General features: G+C 37.0%; 1 protein-coding gene across 1 annotated transcript in view; it reads right to left on the minus strand.

Annotated features, from left to right (window-relative positions):
• Window positions 1–24,161, minus strand: part of AFF4 (ALF transcription elongation factor 4) — a 93,480-nt gene that overhangs the window by 18,391 nt on the left and 50,928 nt on the right. Inside the window, exons 7-18 of the mRNA XM_082650176.1 lie at window positions 17,362–17,398; window positions 15,623–15,671; window positions 13,319–13,373; window positions 12,831–12,868; window positions 12,222–12,384; window positions 10,697–11,614; window positions 8,555–8,643; window positions 7,705–7,945; window positions 3,751–3,845; window positions 3,075–3,138; window positions 2,825–2,961; window positions 1,268–1,339 (exon numbers count right to left, since the gene is read on the minus strand). Of these exons, the coding sequence (XP_082506302.1) occupies window positions 1,268–1,339; window positions 2,825–2,961; window positions 3,075–3,138; window positions 3,751–3,845; window positions 7,705–7,945; window positions 8,555–8,643; window positions 10,697–11,614; window positions 12,222–12,384; window positions 12,831–12,868; window positions 13,319–13,373; window positions 15,623–15,671; window positions 17,362–17,398 (1,958 nt within the window). The remainder of the gene's footprint in view (window positions 1–1,267; window positions 1,340–2,824; window positions 2,962–3,074; window positions 3,139–3,750; window positions 3,846–7,704; window positions 7,946–8,554; window positions 8,644–10,696; window positions 11,615–12,221; window positions 12,385–12,830; window positions 12,869–13,318; window positions 13,374–15,622; window positions 15,672–17,361; window positions 17,399–24,161) is intronic.

Raw genomic sequence — 24,161 nt, forward strand, 5'->3', positions numbered from 1 at the left:
CCCTCCTATGCCCCCAGGACCAACACAGCCCGCAGCGGGCCTCTGAGGGCGTAGGATCTGGCCTGAGAGCTGGGCAGGTTTTCCAGGCCAACTGGGCAGGGGAAACGCTAGGTGCACTCCCCACTGATCCGAGCCCCTGAGGGTCCCTCCAGGTGTGGGAACCCCTCCCCCATCCCAGCCACCCCTCAGCAGCATGGTCCTGTCCCGCCTCCACTTCTCCTCTCCCCTCAGTCCCCCCACATCCTACCCGGTCACTTGGGGGTTCCTCCCGTCTCCTTGGGCGTCAAGGTCTCCCGCCAGCGTCCGGCAGGCGCCCTAGTTGTGGGGAGACGCTAACTCTGCGTCTTCCCATGCCGCCATCTTGACTCCTGGCTCTGAATATTACAATTCTGATGTAACATATATAAACCCAACACGGCTTACAAAGGCCCTGCATGATCATCACTGCCTACCTCTCCAGTTACTTTCACTTACTTCTCCCTGTCTTTTAGTTCCTTGACAGAAAGTTTCCAGTTTCTTTCCACTATCCAGCTGTGTACATGTTTCCTCTACCTAAGGATTAAGTATCCCTACATTTTACCGTTATAGTTACATAAACTTTTGCTTCAAAGTACTTAATTCATATACTTGTGTGGTTATTTGATTAATTTCTGTTTTGTCACACTAGACACTAGACTCCATGACAAATAGGACCATGGCAGTTTTTCCCAAGGCTGCACTCCCAGCTGTTAAACATGTGCCAGGTAAAGTATATACCCACAACAAATAAACTATCCCTCTGGGAACAAGCAAACAAACCATATTCTTTATCCTGAGCAAGCTAGATGTTTGCTCCCTAAGGTAAGGCATATGTATATGTAAATGGAGAGAGAGGCTACCAAAAGAAAAAAAGCCTGGATTTTTTATGGTGTCCACCTTTACTTCAATACACAGCAGAAGTCTGAGAGTAATAAAAATAAACTATAGTTAAATATAAAAAACAAAAAAAACCCCAGAGCCTGAATAAGTGACCACTTAAGACAACAGAAAGTTCTCATATCAGTCCCCCTCTACCAAGGCTTTTGCCAAGAGGGCAATGGATCAGAGACTCACAGCAACTAAAGTATTTCTGAAGGAATTCTGAGTTATTTTCTACTTTACCCATAAAGAACAGATTTATGACTGAGTTATGGAAGGAAGATTCAAGGATAACTTTCAGAAGAATATAGCACAATTCATTATGAAACTGCTTTGTCATCTAGCAGAGGCTAAAACACATAACACTTACCAAAGTACTGTGAGTCTTTTATCTGCAGCTGTAGCATCTGGTGCCAAGTAATTCTTTAGCTTCATGGTGTATCTGTGAGATAATATAAGAAACAAATGACACAAAATGAAATACTTCATCTGTCTTATGACCTCCTTAGTCCTCTAAACATTAGAATCAAACCTAAATAAAGAAAGCAGAAACTAACACACCATTGTAAAGCAATTATACCCCAATAAAGATGTTAAAAAAAAAAAAAAAAACAAACCTAAATAAAGGCAAAAATACCCACTAAAGCAGAGGTCCCCAACCCCTGGGCCACGGACCGGTACTGATCTGTGGCCTGTTAGGAACTGGGCAGCACCGCAGGAGGTGAGCAGTGGGCGAGCAAGCGAAGTTTCATCTGTATTTACAGCTGCTCCCCATAATTCGCATTACTGCCTGAGCTCCATCTCCTGTCAGATCAGCAGCGGCATTAGATTCTCATAGGAGCATGAACCCTACTGTGAACTATGCATGTGCGGGATCTAGGCTGTGTGCTCCTTATGAGAATCTAATGCCTGACGATCTGAGGTGGAGCTGAGGCGGTGATGCTGGCTCTGGGGAGTGGCTGCAAATACAGATCATCATTAGCAGAGAGGTTTGACTGCACCGAGACCATAATAAATCAATTGCTTGCAGACTCATATCAAAACCCTATCGGTAGGGCTTCTCTGGTGGCGCAGTGGTTGAAAATCTGCTTGTCAATGCAGGGGACACGGGTTCGAGCCCTGGTCTGGGAAGATCCCACGTGTCGCGGAATAACTAGGCTCGTGAGCCACAATTACTGAGCCTGCGCGTCTGGAGCCTGTGCTCCGCAACAAGAGAGGCCGCGATAGTGAGAGGCCCGCGCACTGCAATGAAGAGTGGCCCCCACTTGCCGCAACTAGAGAAAGCCCTTGCACAGAAATGAAGACCCAACACAGCCATAAATAAATAAATAAGAGTAGCCCCCGCTCACCACAACTAGAGAAAGCCCACATGCAGCAACAAAGACCCAATCAGCCAAAAATAAATAGATAAAATCATTTAAAAAATAAAAAAATAAAAATAAACAAAATAAAACCCTATCAGTGAGTGGCAAGTGACAATTAAGCTGCATCTTACAGAGTAGACGGGACATAAGCAACACACTTTGGGTGTGACTGTCTCCCATCACCCCCAGATGGGACCATCTAGTTGCAGGAAAACAAGCTCAGGGCTCCCACTGATTCTGCATTATGATGAGTTCCATAATAATTTCATTATATATTACAATGTAATAATAATAGAAATAAAGTGCACTATAATGTAATGCGCTTGAATCATCCCAAAACCATCTCCCACCCCCAGTCCGTGGAAGAATTGTCTTCCATGAAACCAGTCCTTGGTGCCAAAAAGGTTGGAGACTGCTGCACTGAAGGGTCTAGTTCTCCTTATCCAAGGACAATAAAGGACTAAGGATCCTCTGTAGCTTTACTGTATATAACTATATTAGTCTTTTCCTAGAAGGACCAGAGAAATGTTATTGCCAGTGATGTGGCAAGTCTTCCCACTTACTTGATGAGCTCCACTGTCTCTGAATACATAAGGAATGGGGATTTGGATTCCTGAGCATTTTTCTCTAATGCATTCCCACATTCAATGAAAGATACCACAGCATCAAGATAGTATACAGCTTTCTCAAACCTATCAGACTGAAGAAAGGAGAATAAAGGTAAATGAGAGCCGCACTGATGTACTATGAGAACAAATGAAGATTTAAGTTAATTTGATTAAATATATAAATGTGAGGAGAATATTTACATACCAATGCATCTGCATTGTGCTTTAGCTTTTTTGCTTCTTGTAAATAATGGTCTGCTGAATAATTTCTGCAATGTAAATTTTTATTAAAAGTAAAATGGTAAATATTTTCATGATACTAGTTCACTTTAGTCTCTAATATTCCTCAGTTTTCATGTCCTCAAGTAAAGAAAATGAACTATTACTAAACATTCAATTCAGTTTTTTCTGATGAATGTTTAAATTGGGTTAAGAGCATAAATCATTTTGGCCAACTTGGCAAATTTTCTACTAGGAAAACAGAAATCAAACTCCCTAGTATTAACTGCTAACTTACCCAAGTTGTTTGAAAGATTGAGAGTAAACAAAATGTGGGTAGGAAACATAACCTTTTATCAAAATGAAGGGGAAAAAAGCAACATTGCTCTTACTTATTTAAGAAAGCCCTTATTTTAAACAGTAAAGTCAGCAGCAGTAAGATTCTACTGGAAGGTACATTATTCACATTCCCCATGAGAATCATGGGTTAATAAGGTAAAGGAGCAATACTTGGACTAGTAGGTGCCTTTCAAATTAAAATCTGAATATTCTTTGATCACAACTCAATCAATTCTTCTGGTCACTGACAGAAATTAAAATGAGTTTTTTATATGCTGACTGGAATGATTTCTTGAATGCATAAAAATTCATATTTATCTCACCTGTCATCAAAGGCAAGCTTCGTTCTCCGAGGCTTAGAAGCATCAGGAGTTGGTGTAGATGGAGGACAGTTAGAAGAGCTATTTGGAGCCTTTTCCTGACCAAAAAAATATATATAACTATGTTGAAAATTGTGAGATTAAAATTAAAAGTATTTGAGCCAGTGGTTAAAAAGCAAACAAAATTCCATTGCCTTTGGTAATTAATTTCCTTGTTATAAAATATTAAAATTTCAGAATGTAAATGTCCTTTTTATGGAATAAGCCCATTTTATATAACCAAAAATATTCTTTATAATATCAGGGGTCTACTATGTGCCAGGCACTGACCCTGGCACTTGTAAAAACATAAGGAAGACACAAAACTATTATCAATATAGCAGTACTACTTAAAACAAAATTTACTGGTAATAACTGGTCAATGAAAACAACAATAATATCTAACATCTACTATGTGCCTCCTACCTACTAGGCACTCAGTTAACCAAGTACTTAGCACAATCATTAATCCTTCAACAACCCTATGAAATATGTACTGCTATTAGGATAGAATAAAAATTAGTCTCAAGGAGGCTGAGTAACTTGTCCAAGTTCAAACAGCTTTAAGCAGTATTCCTGGAAACTTGGCTTTAAGTCCAGATCTGTCAGATTTCAAAAGCCTGGACAGGGACTCCCCCTGGGTCCAGTGGCTAAGACTTCATGCTCCCAATGCAGGGGGCCCGGGTTTGATCCCTGGTCAGGGAACTAAGATCCCACATACCGCAACTACTGACCCCGAGTGCTGCAACAAAGACCCACCGCAGCCAAAAAAGGAGCCTGGACACTTTCTTAAATTTTATTCTGCCTTCTATCAACATGTCCATCCTGTCTCCTATCAACACAGACCTCTATGCAATGGCTATGACCCTGTCCTCCCAACTGCTTCCCCATCCAGCCCTATGACACAATAATACATATTTTATTACTTCTGCTTAAAATCTATTTTTAAAAAACCATGTAACCATTTTTTTTTCTTTTCTTGTAAAAGAGTCCTTCAGTTCCACCCATTACAGTTTCCTTCAAGAATGAAAATAAAAGCCCTGAGATTTGAGAAAATGCTAAGCTCTTTACACAGTCTGCATGTTTATGAAATTGCTTCCTAAATACTGTTGCAATCTAACATTACTTGGACAGCTTTCCCTCTGTGTTTTATAAACAGATCTACAAATGCCTAAGTTTAAGTTTATTGATGGAAAACTGACGTTTCTGAAAATAAAAAAAGAAATTACTATGTGTGGTAAGAGATGCTAACTAGACTTACTGCAGTGATTGTTTTGCAATATATACATATATGTAATCATTATGTTGTACACCTGAAACTAATATAATGTTATATATCAACTATATCTCAATTAAAAAAAAACGAGAAGAACTTCTCTCAGTGGACAACAGGACAAACTGACAAAATATCAGTCAGCATATAGGTGTGAAAACATGATTAATCTAATTGAATTATATAGCTCCCTGTCCCCAATTCATGTGGAAGACACAGTCTTTTCAAACAAATATAGAACATTACAAAAATCTACCATATACTATGCTCTTTTATAAAGCAACTCTTAACAAATATCAAAAGACTGCTACACGCAGATCACTTTCCAGCCCCATTGCAACTAAGGTAGAAGTACTAACCAAAAGACAACTAGAAAAATCTCTATGTTTGGAAAGTGAGTAACACACGTTTAAATAAGTCTTGGATCAAAGATGAAATCATAAAGGAAATTAAAAAACATTTTAAACTGAATTATAAAAATATTATATACCATATCTTGAAGATTAAGCTAAAGCAGTATTTAGAGGAAAATATATAGTCTAACTGCTTATATTAGAATATTAGAGAAAAAGGACTGAAAATTAATTTTAAAAAACTTGAGCTAGGTATCCATCTTTAAAAGTTAATAAACAGAGCAGCAAAACAAAAAGAAATTAAAAGGAAATTATAAAGCATGTAAGTTAATGAAACAGAAAACAAAAATAAACTACAGAGAATAAAGACAAAGAAAGGTTGTTTTTTGAAAAGACAAGTAAAAGTGATAAGCCTCTGATGAGACTGATCAAGGAAAAGAGAAACATGGCACAGAAAACTAATACTAAAAATAAAAGAGAATCATGGGCTTCCCTGGTGGCGCAGTGGTTGAGAGTCTGCCTGCCGATGCAGGGGACATGGGTTCGTGCCCCGGTCCGGGAAGATCCCACATGCCGCGGAGCAGCTGGGCCCGTGAGCCATGGCTGCTCAGCCTGCACGTCCGGAGCCTGTGCTCCGCAATGGGAGAGGCCACAACAGTGAGAGGCCCACGTACCGCAAAAAAAAAAAAAAAAAAGGATCATAAGTAGCAATATTATAGATATTAAAAACGTAAGAGACTATAATGAACAAAATTTATGCCAGCATATTTCAAAAATTTGATATGAGCAAATATCTAGAAAAACAAAATAAAAATTATATGTAATTTTGGTTTTTCACGTTATCTAATTTTTCTTTAGTTGACATGAGAAAGAGCATATTTTCTAAGTTAATTATAGAATTTTCTTTAATAAACCCATATATAATTGCCTAAACTGGAAACTGCCAAGACTAACATTAACAATTTTAACAACTGTTAAGTGCCATAAGATCTTGAAATCAAAGGGGTCAGGGCCAATACATTTTATATTTTGTTGATAACAACAAAGAACCAAATAACTACATTTGATCCAAATGTTTCCTCATTATCCAGTAAGTTAAACACTGGATAAAACACAAAACATGTGAGATACAAATCCCTGCTTTCAAGAACCTGACAAACCAATAAGGAAGAGACACAGAGAGTGTTACCTATGAGCTAACAGAAGCCAAATGAGCAGGTGAGCTCACTTAATGAGTGCATTGAAAGCGAGAGACAGAGAGAGAGAGACAGAGACAGAGAGAGACAGAGACAGAGAGAGGGAGAAGAGATTTAAAGAAAGAAGCACACAGGCCTGAAATCCTACAGTTCCAGGATGGGAAATGGAGAAAGAGCCAGTCAGGAGGTAGACAGAGAACTGGGACAGTGAAAGAGGCCAAGAGGACAGGTTCCTCGAGGGCACTAGGACTAACTACTATGGAAGAGGGTCCAGCAGGAGAAAACATCTTCTGTATATCTCAATTGAGATGTTCAACATTTAAATTACCTCAAAATTTGAAATATTTAATTACCACATTTAATAAGCACAACTAACTGCCTTTAACAGTCAATTTTTTTCAACTCTTAAGTCTCTGTTTATTTAAGTCACAAATAATTCAGTAAATTATATACTTAAAAATCTAGGTATTTTCTTAATTTTGTCAGGTAGTTTGCTCCTGATCAGAACACTTTAGAAAGCAATACAAATAACCTGGTAAACAAATTCAGGGTGAGAGCCTAAAGTATAGCCTTGAAAAAGCTTCTTTGATCTAATTACATACCCACAAACATTAACAGTATTCCCCCACATTATGATCATACTCTAGAAATAATTCCAGTGGTAGCTCAGCTAAAGAAATTTTTTCTTCTTCATGAAACCAAATGGTTGCTTTATCACTTTATAAGTAGTATAACTTGCTTGTAAAATCTAATTCTAAAAAATCCAAAGTCCATTTAAAACCATAGATAAGAACCCAATCAGAACAACTGGAGCTATTTACAAATTTGATCATAATCAACTGTTTTTCCATAACCAACTTTTCCAATTATGGGTTTCTACCCTAACCAATATGCATATGGCCAGATGACTTCATTCCTTTCATGGTCTCAGACCACTGCACAAGTTTATTAACAAGATTATGACATTTTGAGAGTAAAAATGCACAGGTCTACAAAATTAAGATGTTTACGAAATTTTCAAAGCACAGTGTCACCTTGGAGAAGTCACATGGCAAGGAGATTTTTTTTCAAAAGGCTCAAGCCCCCAATGCCTTACCTTGACCTCCTTAGAGCTACTGGAAGTCTTCCCTTCAGTCCTCTTCTGCTTTGATGTGGAGGAACTGTTTTTGCTGCTGCTGCTATTTTCCTTGTTGCTGTTATTACTTGACTTTAAGGAAGAAGACTGACTAATAGTCCTCTTCCGAGAACCATGCTCTGTTTTTGGATCTTTTGAAGGAACAGGCCCAACAGGAGAAGGCAACAAATCTTTTTCTTTAGCAGCACTCTGTTTAGATGACCTGCCAAACCAAACAAATGCCCTCATTTCTCCACACGGTCATACAGGAGTGATGGATTTTTTCCACTTGACTTTGCCTGCTTTCAAGACAAATTTGTTTTTCCCTATTTGTTTACTAGAACACATGATTTCTGCAAAACAAAATAAAACTGTAAATTTCATGAGGGCAGACATTTTGTCTGGTGTTTCCCCCCATCATGGTTGTATACCCAGTGCCTAAACCTTGGCCTGCCACACAAGTATTCAATAAATAGTGGTTGAATAAATTAACGAAAAGATGAATGGTGAATGATGATATTAATGCTCGTAAGTCTCCTGCAAGTTATACCTAAGTTTGTCACCGAGCCTGAAAGTGGTAAAGCTTTACTTTAATTCTTATCCTATAAATACCTCCTATTCCACTAAAAAAAGGAGAGAGGAAGATGTGACTGAATCTTAATTGCTTTTCATCCCAATTAGCTAAAAGCAAAACCTCCCACTATTTGGTATATGACTGTGTATAGATGTGTATGACATACACTTACTAAAAGGAACAGTCTAAGAGCATGTTAGAAAGTACCCAATAGCAAATAACAGATTGACACACATGTAACATGTTTTGCAAACGTACTCTTTGTTGCTGGATGGCTTGTGGCCTGCCGAATTCTTGTCTTCCGTTTTGGGTTTCTTGCTCTCATTGGCTCTGTTATCATCTTCATTCTGCATGAAAAATAGAAAAAAAGCAGCTAGGTTTGATTTCTATTCATCAAATTTCAGTTTCCAGTACGTGTTACCCTCAAACAGTTTATCTCTGATAAACTTCAGAAAGAAGATAAATGTGAAGTGAAAGAATTCATTTGAACGATGTTCAATAAATTCGGTTTTAAGTCTGAGAAGGAGCCTCCTATTTTAGATGAGAAGAGCTGAAATGCTGCAATAGCCTTTTAGTGGCATCTTTTCAGCCTAATGATTTGGGGAGGGCTGGGGATGAGATTATAATTCAGATATAATTCACATACCATAAAATTCCCTTTAAAAGTACACAATTCAATGGCTTTTAGCATATTCACAAAGTTGTACAACTATCACCACAATCAATTTTAGAATATTTTCATTATCTCGAAAAGCACCCTGTTCTCCATTGGCACTCACTCCCCATTCGCTCCACCCCCAGATCTGGCAATCACTAATTTACACATTTTGTCTTTATGGATTTGCCTATTCTACACATTTCAAAAAGTGTAATCATACAATATGTGTGGCCTTTGTGTCTGGCTCCCTTCACTTAGCATAATATTTTTAAGGATCATCTACGTTGTAAGATTTGTCAGTACTTTATTTCTTTTTATGGCTGAATATATGGTGGTATGGATATACCACATTTTATTTATCCATTCATCAACTGAGTTGTTTCTACTTTTCAAGTACAGGTTTTTGTATGGACATGTTTTCACTGTTCTTGGGTATACACCTATGAGTGCAATTGCTGGGTCATACGGTAATACTACATATTTACTTTGTGAGGAATTGCTAAACTATGTTCCAAAGTGGCTACATCATTTTACATTCCCACCAGCACTGCAGTTCTCCATATCTTCACCAATACTTGTTACTGTCCATCTTTTTGCTTATAGCCAAGCCTAAAGATTTTTGAAAAACGTTTTTGCTGAAACAAAACCTATGGGCCTGTCTATAATCCCCAAGATACTTGCTTGATGCATTTAAGATTTCTTATTGACTTAAATATCAGGGCATGAATATTGCAAACTTTCTGCCATAACAAAAGAATTTGTTCCCATATACAAATGATTAAAGTTGGACATGTGAAAACATGCGAAAAAGGAATCCACATTCTTCATTATCCTTGGCTGAGTCTCTTCTCAGTACTATCTGCTGTATCTTCAGGAACTGCCCCTGACACTTAATTTTACCAAAGCAGCAAATCTCAAAAATCATCACTGGGAATTCCCTGGCGGTCTAGTGGTTAGGACTCGGTGCTTTTACTGCCGGGGCCCGGGTTTGATCCCTGGTCAGGGAACTAAGATCCCGCAAGATGCGGGATCATCACCCAGTTTCCTGGTGATATACATACATTTTATAAAATCAAAATTTGACTTATAGGTATTGATATAAAAAACCTGTGAGGGGGCTTCCCTGGTGGCGCAGTGGTTGAGAGTCCGCCTGCCGATGCAGGGGACATGGGTTCGTGCCCCGGTCCGGGAAGATCCCACATGCCGCGGAGCGGCTGGGTCCGTGAGCCATGGCCGCTGGGCCTGCGCGTCCGGAGCCTGTGCTCCGCAACGGGAGAGGCCACAACAGTGCGAGGCCCGCGTACCGCAAAAAAAAAAAAAAAAAAAGTGTGACTTGGTCTGGGTGTTAAGAGAGAAAAAAGTGTTAGGGACTGTGACAACCTGAAGAGTAAATAATCCCAACTAAAGACATTGAAAACCAAAATTTAAAGAATGTTGTGAAGGCCAGTTTGCAATCTCTGCTTCACTCTCGCCTCTATACTGGCCAGCACACATCATGAACAGAAGCACTGGCTCATTTCTTATTTGATTAGAAACTATAATTCTTTACTAAAGGAGACAGGCAGAGGCAGAATGGTCTTCAAGAGTCTCTTATGTCTGGAGCTTCATTGGGGCTTTAGGCTCATCTCTATTTTCCCTCATAGCTGACTCAACTAGCTATTTTTTGGCTCACTGAGATTTCCATTGCATTTTAGATGCTGATGTTCAAAAAACAACAACAACAACAAAAACCCTTTACAAACCTTATGTTTCCTTTTGCCTTTGTTGGAAACTTTTTCTGAGGCTTGTTTCTGAGCCTCTCTTGTGTGCTTTTCTGGAACATTTTTCTTTTCCCCCTTGGGTGTCTCTGTTTCTTTGTAAGGCTTTCCTGGTATTCTAGTCAAGAGATTCAGGTCAATCTTCACAATAAGTGGATACCTGTCATCAGGCTCACTGAGGGGTGAAAGAAGTTCCTTCTCTTCCATAGGAGAGAACATTCGTTGCCGAAAAAAGCTATCTTCTTCCTCCACTGAGGAGGGCTTAACGGGAGTCCTATTACTCTCAGGGTACTTAGGAGTTTGTGAGGAAGGAGGAAGGCTCTCGCTTTCATCCGAATCTGAGGATGAGGTATCTGTTTCTATGATTTCCCTTGATTTCTGGGAAGATTTACTTGTTGACTTGTATTTCTTTTTCTCTGCTGAAGGTCGAGGGGAAGATTTGGACTCCTTTTTTATATTGGGTTTCCTTGAGCCTTTGGTAGCTGCTTTGTGTCTGCTGGAGGGCATGCTGGTAGCCATGTCTACAGGAGTTTCACTCTCTATCTTCAGGCCTCCGCGGGGCTCTTCAGCAGCTGCCTTCTCAGTCTTTTTGGGTTGTTTTTTGCCTACAGTTCTCCTCTGTGCTGTGCTGTCACTCTGTGCAGGAGACTTCTGCCTCCCACGCCCACTCTCTGATCCCTTTTGGACAGTTTTGGAGTCTCGTCCAGGAGTAGCAGAACTTGTTTCTTTAGGACCACCTGGATCAGTATAGCTATTCCCTGTGCCCTGTTCTCGGCCTTCCTTTTTATAGCCTTGAGATGATGGGATATTACTGTCCACAGAAGAAGCTGGTGACACTTTATGTGGGTTCACTTTATTCAGCCAATTATCAAGTTGCCATTTGTTTGTGGGTGGTGGTTCAGGCTGAAAAACAGAGAAAGAAGTATGCTTTTTCAGTACTGAAACTTTCTCCTTCCTTTAAAATCTCGAGGAAGAGGGAAAAACATAATGCCTAATGCCACAAAGGCATTTGTTTTTCATTGTTCTGACTGAACCAAAGCAAAAGGCTTAATGTTATATATAGCATTTAATTACTGAATATCCCTGTCAGGAATCCAAATGACCATACAGTACATTTAATTCCAGAAAGTAAACAAATGATGTAGGTACCACAGAGATTTTTAACAACATTTTATCAACCTATAGTGAAATTATACTATTTAAGACTTTTTTTCCACCATAACTAAATAACATTACCAGGTTGAAACAAAAATAAAACCCAAAGTAAATAAATCCAATATTTTAGTGACCTAAAATATGACTGCAAATAGTCCCTATTCTAGACCAAATATGTTCACATAACAAGGACACTGAAGTATCTAAATTTCCTCCAAGATACACAGTTCAGTTTCTTTTTGTCAGAATATGTAATCTTCTTTCCTTCATTTTTATATTTGAAACTAGTGTTTACTGGCCATCACCAGGGGCCTTCCGAGGGCCTATGGAAGGCACCCCCTTGCCCCCCTCTCACCTCAGGAGATGCACTCTGGGATGGCTCATTTGCCTCACTGTCACTGGAACTACTTTCACTCTCTGAGTCAGATCCAGAGCTGCTTTCAGATCCACTGTGGCTGCTAGAATCATCCCTGGAGTTATCTGCCCCTTCACTATTATGGTGTGAAGGTTCAGAGTTACTAAAAGAGATAAAACATATAAACGACCAAAAGTTTTTTTTTTTAGAGGGACAACAGGTAAGCATTCAAATCTGACAATGAACTTTATTTAAAATGTTTACTATTTGTTAAGCTCTTATAATTCTATGAATCTAAAACTTCATTATAAATGAAATAAATACTTCCTTAAAAATATCTGAAATGCGGCTCAGCCATTAGTACTTACCTTTAAAAAACAGTTTTACTGTGGTATAAATTACACACCATAAAATTCACCCATTTTAAGTATACAATCCAATGATTTTTAGTTAATTTACAGAGTTGTAAAACCGTCATCACAATAGATAATATTTACTTTATAATCGATAGTATTTACTTTTATAAGTATATTCAATTACTCTATCACTACACTGTTATCAGACTGACCCTTCCAGTCTAAATAAAACAAGAAATAAAAGGATGCCTACCTTCCAGGTGTACTCCTTGGCATTGTCTTATCACAATCCTAAAATTAAAACATGAGAGGAAATCTGTGAATGAATAAATAGTACTCTATCTGCTTGATGTGAACAATATCTGAAATCTTAATAGAAAAACTGGCTTCTCTAATGTATGCATCAATGGTCACTTAACACTTACAAAAATACTGTTTTTACCTAAAGAATAATTGCCAGGATAAGATTAAAAGCTGTGTTAATAGTTCTTGTCAACAATCTCATGCTTCATGAGTATATTCTGATATATGATAAGTATTAAGGAAAAGCCAGTTTTTTTAAATAAGAAAAAAATGGAGGTTTAAAGACAAAGTGGAAAACTATAACATTCTAGTGTCAGACAGCAGGAAGGAACTTATTTTAAATAACTGAATCATAAATGTATTATTCAATTATAATTCTTATAAACTACAATGAAAACACTGTATGAAACTGGCAAAATTATATAGTAGTAGACACACCTGTTCCCCATCACTGTCTTCACTGCTGCTTAGTTTCAAGTCATCTTTTAACATACTAAAAGGAAAACGCAGAAAGAATTATTATTTTTGGAACTTCCTCATGGCATACCAGAGTATTAAATATCTACCAATAATTCTAGGAATAATCACTGTGGTAGCCAAAGATTTACTTGAAAAATAAAGAAAACAATAGGTAAGTCTTACTCTATCTGGTCTGGTGCACATCTAGAGTAAAAAATTAAGAAAGGTGGAATTTAACAGTTTTGGAAGCTCACTTTTCCATAAGTACAATATTCATCTTTCTTTTCTAATTAAACAAAAGCTACCTTCCACAAACTCTTATACTCACTTCTGTTATCTCTAGCTTTTCTCCAATTGCATACACACAAACTCTTCCATTATTAAAACAAATGACCATATGCATACCCAACAGTCCACTAGAGAAATATAACTCCTAAAAGGAAGGAAGATAAAATGAAAGCATCAGCAATTCTCTTTCACTGTCCCCAATGTTTCATGAAGAGAGATGTACACTTGGGTGATTGTGAAAACCAGAACACACAAAGTTCTAGTTCATAAATGCCTTGCTATGAAAGACGACTGATCCTTGCAGATGTAACAATTTTGGGTAAGAACCTTGGTTATACAAGAGAAATAACCATGTATAAATTAAAAATAAACTCCAGTCTCCAAATCTTCCTTGATCAAAAAAACCACAAATAAATACTATAAGTTGATAGTTTCTGGAATTAGTTTTTGAAAGTAAAATTACAGATTTAAATTTTCCTTAAGGCCATAAGACCAAAATTAAAAACTTAGTAATGAACCACAAAACACTCCTTGCCTTTTTACAAGAAAGGAAAAATTAATACAAAGCTTAGGGAGAACTACAACTAGAAAATGTTTAATTTCTCATTACCACTAGCTCCATTTACCTTTCTTCTTAAAATTTCATGACAGTCTCCAATCAGCGGAAAGGAAATCTTCTTTCACTCCAACAACTACTTATACTCCCCGCTCAAAGCTTAACCTGAGTTTCTAAATCTGATCCCAAATTCAGAGTACCACATAAAAGATCACCTTGAAACAAAGTAACCACATGCTTACAGAATTAGGAAAAGTGTTCTAAGGATGACCAATTAAGTGGGACAGAGAGAAAGAATTTTTTCTTTTGGACAAGGGCTTAGTGCATCTTTATGACTGATTTCCTGTAAAGAAATGTACTTACTCTGAATTCTCTCAGCCCTTATGCTTTAATAATGGCAGCTCAGTGAACCTGTTTACACATGTGAATATGTCAAAGCTTTTACCAGACCGCTCAAGGTCCTTCATGCTTTTGTTCTGTCAGCAACCAAAGTGATATGCACATACATGGTAAGCTCCCATCAGTTTTCTGCCCATGAATAAACATGATAAATAGGAATTTACATAATTTGAATTCTTCAGCAGTGAGGCTAATCTCCTTGCATTCATATATTTTCATTCTCAGCTCCCACTATGTTTAGCTGAAGAGGCTGAGGTTATCAGTATACACTGTGGTTATGGTATAAAGCTAGCACTGTGGCCAGTTTCTTTAGAATTTTGTTTTAATCATTGGGTTAAATTGTGGTCTCAGGAATTCAGTAGTTAGTTCATTCTTTAAGCTTGGAATTTATTATCATCCAATATACAACCCTATCGTATTTTGATTTATTGGGATGGCCAAAAAGTTAATTCGGGTTTTTCGTAAGATGTTATAGAAAAACCCGAATGAACTTTTTGGTCAAGCCAATATATTCCTGGGTCTACCTACAAAATAAAAGCAGGAAAACTTATACAGTATGAACTATGTTGCTTTAATATTCTACACTTAGTGGTCAAATGGAGGGCATACTAAGAAGAATCCTATACTTTTTCATGTTTTTTTTAAAATTAAAAACAAGCTATCAACACACACAAACACACACACACTTCTGAAAGATGAGAAAAAAGTGTAATCGCAATCGAAGATCAGGGGTAGGCAATCTATGATCCACAAGCGAAATCTAGACCTATTTTGTAAAGAAAGTTTTATTGGAACATAGCCACACCCATAGTCTATGGCTGCTTTCATGCTACAACTGCAGAATTGAGTAGTTGAGACAGAAACCATTTGGCCCCTAAAGCCTAAACTATTTCACTATCTGGCCCTTTATATAAAAGTTTGCCTACCGCTGCCTTAAAAGATTAAGTACATATTTCTAAGTGTTGTTCTAAATATCGAGACTACAGTTAGACTTTTAGCAAAAAAAGACAAACATTAAACTTACTAAGCCATAAACTTACGATTTAGACTGGTGCCCATTGGAAGTTTTAGAAGAAGGATTATATCTTTCTGGAACAAAAAGGAATGCAGAAATCAGCAACTATAGTATGGCTATTTATATTTTTAAATATCTATCAATATAACCTCAAAGAAATATAAATCATAAAATTGGGATAAAATTCTTCATCCATCAATTTGGTTAACACCTTAAAATGCGATAATATGAAATACTGGTGGAAATAGGCATGTTCCTATGTCATTGGTAGGGCTCTAAACTCATACAATCTTTCTGGAGAGCAATCTGATAATATTATCTTACCAATACTGTAAATGCACATATCCACTGACCTAGCAATTATAAGGAAAGGAATTTACCTTACAGGTATATCTAGAGGAATACATAAACACACAGACACGCGGACACACACAGACACACACACACAATTTATTATAGTATGATTTGCAACAGCAAAAACTGGAAACCAATGTCCATCTACAGGGGACTAGATAAACAAATTACAATACTTTCAACAATATAATACAATTTTGCTTTTTAAAAATAATGAACTAGAGCTTTATACTGATATAAAAACAGTTCTAAAATAAATTAAGTGAAATATACAGGTAATAAAGAGTAGGTGAAGCTTATGAGCCCGGGTGCCAATAGGGAGCTTTGGGGAGAGAGAATGGGGGAAGGGGAGAAGTAAGGATGAGACATTCTTAGAAGATTTTAAGAGAAAATGTAAACTTTCTGGCCTACAGCTAGCTATTTGCTGTATATCAACAATGTTGGGTCCTTTTTTTCCTGTAACTGCAGCTTTAAGGCAGAACGAAGAAACAGATACATAAAAAGTTTGTTAACCTTAAAATGGATATTCTTCTAGTTTTGTCTCTGCTTTAAGATCACTAAAGACAACTAAGGATTAAAATGCTCCACATATTAATCTCCCAAAATAGCTTATTACCAGAGTAAATCTACCTGAAAAGTTATTGCTCTTGGCAAAAGAACATTTGTTTTGTTAAAGAGCTATATGGTGAAGCCCAAACATTTGCAAGGTTCCTGACCTTACCATTACCAATTCACACAGCCATCAACTCTTTGAATCACACTTGAATTCCCCAAGGCTATCTTCCCCTCAAGTTCTTTTGAGAGGCCAAGAGAGTGGAGGTGGAGGGGAGTTGTGTAGCAGACAGGAGACTTTCTTCCCAGCCAAAAACACCCAGGAAGAATAGATAAATATAGATATGGGAAGAGAAGAGCCATGGTAAGCTACAATGACTCCTTCTTGCCTGGAGTTTTACCATAATAGAACCCAGTATCTTCATGAAGGAGATGGAAAGACAGAAGTATGGCTCTTGGGGTTATGAGGTGCCCATCAAATTGAATTCATGAACTCTGAACTATTAGTTCAAATACTTAGTAAAAACAGTTAATTTTGATCTCCAATGATCTTTAATTCTTCATCTTTCAAGCCAAGATTCAGTTCAATCCATTACTGATCATCAGATAAACACTGGGATAAGGGACTTCCCTGGTGGTCCAGTGATTAAGACTCCTCGCTCCCACTTCAGGGGATGCAGGTTCAATCCCTGGTCGGGGAACTAAGATCCTACATGCCATGCGGTGTGGCCAAAAAAATTTTAAAAACTGGGATAAGACATACAAAAGAACTATTAAAGAAATACATGATGTGACCATGAGAAATGAATGTGCAACAAACAGCTTAATTTGAAAACCAAGAGGAAAAGAAATACTCACTTTGTTCTCCAGGGCCAAAATTGGACTGCTGAGACTCCTAAGAAAAAGGGACATAAAATTGTATAGTGACATTAAGAGAAAAAGGTTCATTAGAGAAAAATGCTTCAAATTAAACTATTCAATTCCAGCTAATTCAATGAAAGATCCTGTTGAGTTCCTAAGAATGCATAAAAGAAAAAAACACCAAAAGAATTTAATGATTCCATCTGATCAGCCTCAGCAATTTTGTGGTCAATAACAGAGTTTCCCAGAGCTTAATACAAAAAGCATCAAGCTATGTAAGTCTTTATCATTCATTTCTATTCAGCAGCATCCATGGTACTCATATCCTAATTTAATTCTTGGTCTTAAGAAAATATTATTTTTAAAAAAGTAATACTAATAACCATATACTAGAGTGAAAATAGCTGTACAAACTATATAGACTCAAAATATACCACTTTTATGAACTAGCAACTCCTACTATGTTATTCCCATGTCATTTTACTTCCTCTCCCTGCTCCCAATATCTTACAATTAGCAAACTGAGGAAGAGATTTTCCATACTCGTTTTATATACTTCTTTGTAAGCCCTACTAGCACAGTGCCTGGCATTCAGGAAGCATCCGTAAAAAGAAAGCCAAAAAGAAAAGAAAACCAAAACGTCACTGTCCGTGAAAGAAACACGACTTTCCAAACTCAACTTTCAAGATCAGAACAGCTGTTTCACAAGTGCAAATTGTGCATTTTTCTAGGTGAAGTCTGTGGTACACAATGTAGTACTAAGATTACACAAATATCCCTAACATCTGTAACAGCTTACTTAAAAATAAGCACAATCTTCCTTTAATGACAGAATTATCTGTGAAAGAGAAATCCTAACAGTATCTAAGCTAAAATATAGTTTTGGTGTTAAAAAAAACTGTAAACCTACATCAATTGTCAACTGATTTTCAACAAGGGTGTGAAGACCATCCAACAGGGAAAGAATTCTCTTTTCAACAAAAGGTTCTGGGACAAGTGAACAGCCATATGCAAAAGAATGAAGTCGGATGCTTACCACAGACAATATTAAAAAAAATTAACTTGAAATGGATCAAAGACCTAAATGTAAGAGATAAGAGATAAAACTACAAAACTCTTAGAAGAAAATGTAGTGCCCAAATCTTAATGACCTTGGATTTGGCAAAGAATTCTTACATGACACCAAAAGCACAAGACACAAAAGAAACAAACAGGTAAATTGGATTTCATCAATATTAAGAACTTTTGGGCTTCTCTGGTGGCACAGTGGTTGAGAGTCCGCCTGCCGATGCAGGGGACGCGGGTTCGTGCCCCGGTCCGGATGGATCCCACGTGCCACGGAGCGGCTGGGCCTGTGAGCCATGGCCGCTGAGTCTGTGCGTCCAGAGCCTGTGCTCTGCAACGGGAGAGGCCACAGCTGTGAGAGGCCCGCATACCGCAAAAAAACCCCAAAAACAATATTAAGCACTTTTGTACTTCAAAGGACACCATCAAGAAAGTGAAAAGACACTACCATAAAATAATAATAATGCCAATAAAAACAAAAATATTCTAAGAAAAAAAAGTGAAAAGACAACACACAAATTGGGAGAAAATATTTGCAAATCATATATCTGATAAGAGACTGGTATCTACAATATATAAAGAGCTCTTACAACTCAATGATAAAAGTCAAGTAAACCAATGATAAAGGGGGCAAAGGATCTGACTATATATTTCTCCAAAAAAGATATACAAACGGCCAGAAAGCACATGAAAAGATGTTCAACATCATTTGTCACTGGGGGGAAATACAAATCAAACCCACAATGAGATAACCACTTCACACTTACTAGGATGACTAGAATCAAAAAGACAGATAATCACAAGTGTTGACAAGAATGTGGAGGAATTGAAAGCCTAATGGGAAATACAAAATGGTGCGGCTAGCTGCTTTGGAAAACATTCTGGCAGTACCTCATATGATTAAACATAGAGTTACCATATGACCCAGCAATTCTGCCCCCAGGTATATAACCGAGTGAAACAAAAACATATGTCCACACAAAAACTTGCATACAAAGGTTTACAGAAGTATTATTCATAGTAGGCAAAAGCTCAGAACAAAACAAAACAAAAAGCTCAAAACAACCCAAATGTCCATCAGCTGATGAATTCAGAAACAAAATGATATACATCTATACAATGGAATATTATTTGGCCATAAAAAATAATGAAGGAACTGATACATGCTACAACTTGGAAGAACCTTGAACATTATGCCAAGTGAAAGAATCCAGTTGCAAAAGACCATATATGATATGATTCCATTTACATGAAATGTCCAGAAAAGGGAAATCTATAGAGAACAGATTAGTAGTTGGGTAGCACTGGGAGGGGAACAGAGGGGAAAAGGTTGATAGCTAAACAGTAGGGAGTTTCCTTTTGAGGTGATAATGTTCTAAAAAATTATTTATTTATTTGTTTGTTTGTTTAGTTTTGGCTGTGCCATGTGGCTTGTGGGATCTTAGTTCCCCGACCAGGAACTGAACCCAGGCCCTTGGCAGTGAAAGCACAGAGTCCTAACCACTGGACCACCACGGATTTTCCAAAATGTTCTAAAATTGACTGTTGTAATGGTTGCATATGTCTATAAATATAATCAAAACCATTTAATTGTATACTCTGAATGGATAATTTGCATGGTATGTGAATTATATCTCAATAAAGCTATTCTAAAACACTCTTTAAATACAGCAGTGGCCAAGAGGTCACTCCTGTGAATCTTATTAAAAATGAAGAGAATTCTCCACCCCCCTTGAAAGGCTAATTGTCTTATACTCATTTACCTAGTAAATGGCCTAAAAGTTTAATAGCCCAAGCTTTTAAGTAATCTCTGACTCCGTCCCCTCAGCTCTGACAATAATCAGTCAGCTAGTTACCAATGCTACTGGATTCTGTCTCCAGACCATCTACTACATGCAACACCTTCTCCTCTCCATCTACGCTGCAAAGACTTTAGGTCCTCACCTCTCTTCATCTACGATGGCCATCTAATGGATTTTCCTGGCTCTAGTCTCTCTCTCCTTCACTCAGCTATAGCCTCTAGTTGACCTTTCTAAAGCCCAAGTCTTAGTATTTGTCATAATTACTCCTATTTTTCACAGAGCCTCCAATGGCTCTTTGTTTTTCCTAGGGATGAAACCCAAACTCCTTGATAAAACATTCACTCACATATCTAAGTACTGGAAAAACAGAATTAAGCAAAAACTAACATGGGCCTTGTCCTCATGGAGCTTAATGTCAATGAATATCTTTGCAACTACTCATGCAAATCACGGTAAAATAGCAATTGTGTTAAGTACAATGAAGGGCAAATGCTTACACAGCATTATAAAAGAGCTTACAATTGTGTGTGTGTGTGCACGTGAAACAGACACATACAGATACATACATACACGCACAAACACACACACACACACCCCTGATTGGGAAAATGAACAAAGGCTTCCCTGAGTAGGTACTGTTCAATATGAAATTTGACAGTTATGTAGGAAGTAAACTGGGAAACGAAGGGAAAGGTTAAGTGTTTAGGGTAGAGAGAAAAGCATGTGTAAAGGCAAGAAAGAACAGAAGCACAGCTAGTATAAAGAACTTAAAGGCAGCCCATGGGAGGAAAAAGTACAGAAGGAAGAGGGTTAAGAAACTAGACTCAGGACCAGAGAGGCTAGATCACATAGTTTATAGACTTTATAGACCATATTAAAGATTTGTGTGTGTGTGCAATTTACTAAGCAGAAGAATTATACAAGCACATCTGCATATTGTGATGATTACCTTGGCTATTAAGTAGAGAACAGCTTTGAGAAATCTAGAATGGAAGTAAAGATATTTGTTAGGAGATAACTGCAGTGGTACAAATAGGAGATGACAACAGCTTAAACAAACTGGTCTCCAAGCTTTTTTGATCATGTACCTCCCACCACTAAGAAATTTTTGCATTTGTATCTCCCAAATACGTATACTGTATGCATTGTTATTTAACTAGTATATATTATGTAAAACCAAAATACTGAAATTTTAAAGGGCTCAGATAATATTCTAGAGTAATTTAAAAATTATATTTATCAATGACAACAACACTTTTCTTACACACACACAAAATATATAGTGCTTCAAAGGTCTGACACCAAAACTGGCTTGATATTTGGTTTCATTGGACATCACAAAGACACAGCTATACAAATGGAAGTGCTATACTTACTAAATCACGATATCAAAATTTCAATTTATACCTTAACTATGCAAAGGTTTCTGTTGAAATTGAGCTAATAGATTTCCAATGTTCAATGATACAAAACAGGTTTTCAAGAAAATAAAAGGTTGTGGTTTAATATTTTTAGGAAATAGGTTCAAAACCCACTGAAGTTAGAAAATTCTGTTTCTAAGTCTTTAAAGTTTGCACATATGACAATCGTCATAGTTTCTGTCAACAATAAAAAATACATAGTAATGACATTATTTTTTAAATCCTGTTTTCCTAGCTTGAAGCAGTCACTTTTTCACTCATTAAGACATCACTTTTATTCTAAGAAGAGGGTTTAATTTATTATTATTTTAAATATGTTATGAAAAGATCTAATGTATTTGGGACTTGTGTGTGAAAGAGTGAGAGGGAAGAGGGGAGAGGGAGAAAGGAGTGAGGGAGGGAGGAAGGAGAGAAGAGGGAGGGAGAGAAAGGAAGGGAAGGGGATGTCTAATTCATGGTTTTTTTAGCTTGGATTATGCGTTTATATAATTCAAGATAGAGAGGTACAGAGACTACATTTATTTTTGATGTGATTATTTTAAAATACTAACATTGTAGTGGTTTGGGCGACTAGGTCAGAGCCAGATATTCTTCAGAATCATTATGGATTAAGCACTGCCTTTCGATGAATTCTTTTCTTTTTTTTTTTTTTTATAAGTGAGCTAACTTCTTATGTCATTAAACAAATAATCAGTGAACTTCTGCATTAGTATAAAAGGTATCTGGGAGTGCCACACAGGTTCTCCATGAAGGAAGGAGGAAGAAAAATTATTTATACTTTAGGATTTAACTTCTGTTATATCTTTCTTTGAGTGGTATACACACAAAAAATTGCTTTTCAAGTATTTTATAACTAAAAAAGAATCTAACAATATCTTAAACTACCAGAAGCACCTGCACTTTCATCAATCTATATATAGCTAACTTTGTACACTGCATGATTTATTCTAATATTTGTTTCTTGAATCTTTAGCTTTGCTTTCTAAGCCTGTTTCAATAGTGTTTCCTGACAAAAGAACGCATTTTAGTATGTTTTCTCTGTGTTCTCTCTGTAGTGGATTTCAGTCATTTTCATTGGAGTAAAAAGACTGAGTTTTTAAACAAAGATTATAGAACACTGGGAGAAACATCAAAAGAAGTTTTTAATAAAATTTTATTAGGCCTGATCTACGTATAACGACTGAACTGAATACCACATAATTCAAAATATCACTAAGTACAAATTATGATGCTTTCAGTTTCATCAGTTACTATCTCAAGGCACTTGCTATATACACTAAAGGCAAGGTTAATGATAAACATGCATTTTTTCTGCTTATGGCATCTTTGTTTCTACTTTGTAGTGGCAGATGAAGAGCTCATAACAGGAGAAGGACAATCTCAACTCTGCCATTTTCTTGTTTGGTCAGAATGCATTTTAGTGTTACTTTCATCCAGTAGTTTCACTGCAGGTAGGTCTTTTAAGCCATCTGTGCATTAGTGAAGATTAGTTGAATTAAAACCAGTTAATACAATCTGTAAATCATCTTAACCAAGCACACTTAAAACTGCAATATGACACAGCTAGGAAGAACAAATGAATGAAAACAACTCTATCAATTTTCCATATTGAAAAGACCTAAACTTCTCTTGGGATACCTCACATACCAGACATAAAATGTGACCATCTGCCATTTGGATCAAGAGACAGCAAAATGTACGTATTTGATTTTTCTTTTAAAATTAAAAAGCAAATAAATTGGGATTTTTAGAACTAAAAAATAAGAATAAACTTTTCACCCCCATCCCCCATTCTCTAATGCACACAACACTGGGGTATATGTTTTCCACTCTGGAGACCACTGACTTACCACAGCGGTAACAATAAAGATGGAGAAAAATGAATGAAATTGAAATGCATTAAAGGAGTTAAAATCATTAGGACTTGGTGACAGTCTATGAGGTGTGATGAAGAGCAAAGTGCCAAACATAACTCCTATAAGGTTTTCTAGCTTCACTAAGATATGGAACAGCAGAAGAGAACCATGCTTGTTTTTCTCTTTGCTTTTTGGTTGGGAGAAAAATGACTTCTCCTCATGTTTAACTGTGCATCCAATTAAACACTAACATGTAATTCTTTTTTCTTTCTTTTGTATTACTTCATTTCCACAACCAAATGCTTGACACATTGGCAGAACACATTTCTTCTTTTGAATTCTCTTATAGTACTCAACACAATGCCCGGAAAACTTACTTTTAATGGTAGAGGGAGAGACAGAAGAGAAAAATGAGCAACTGAAGAAACAAAGTAAATCTAGATGAGCAGTGTATAGTGGGAGACAAGGAAGAAATAGGTTAAACAACATTCAATACTCATGAGAAGCTCAATGAAGATAAAAAATGAAAAACATTAATTGGAGTTGCCAAAATGGGCCCCTGGTGATCTTAATGTTTTTGGTGAGACACTGAGAGTGAAAGCAAGATCAGCTTGCACTGAGGATTAAATGGAGGAAAGTATATAGACAGCAAA

This window comes from Grampus griseus, assembly GCF_964374135.1.
Source record: "Grampus griseus genome assembly, chromosome: 3".
In the NCBI taxonomy this organism is placed as follows: Eukaryota; Metazoa; Chordata; class Mammalia; order Artiodactyla; family Delphinidae; genus Grampus; species Grampus griseus.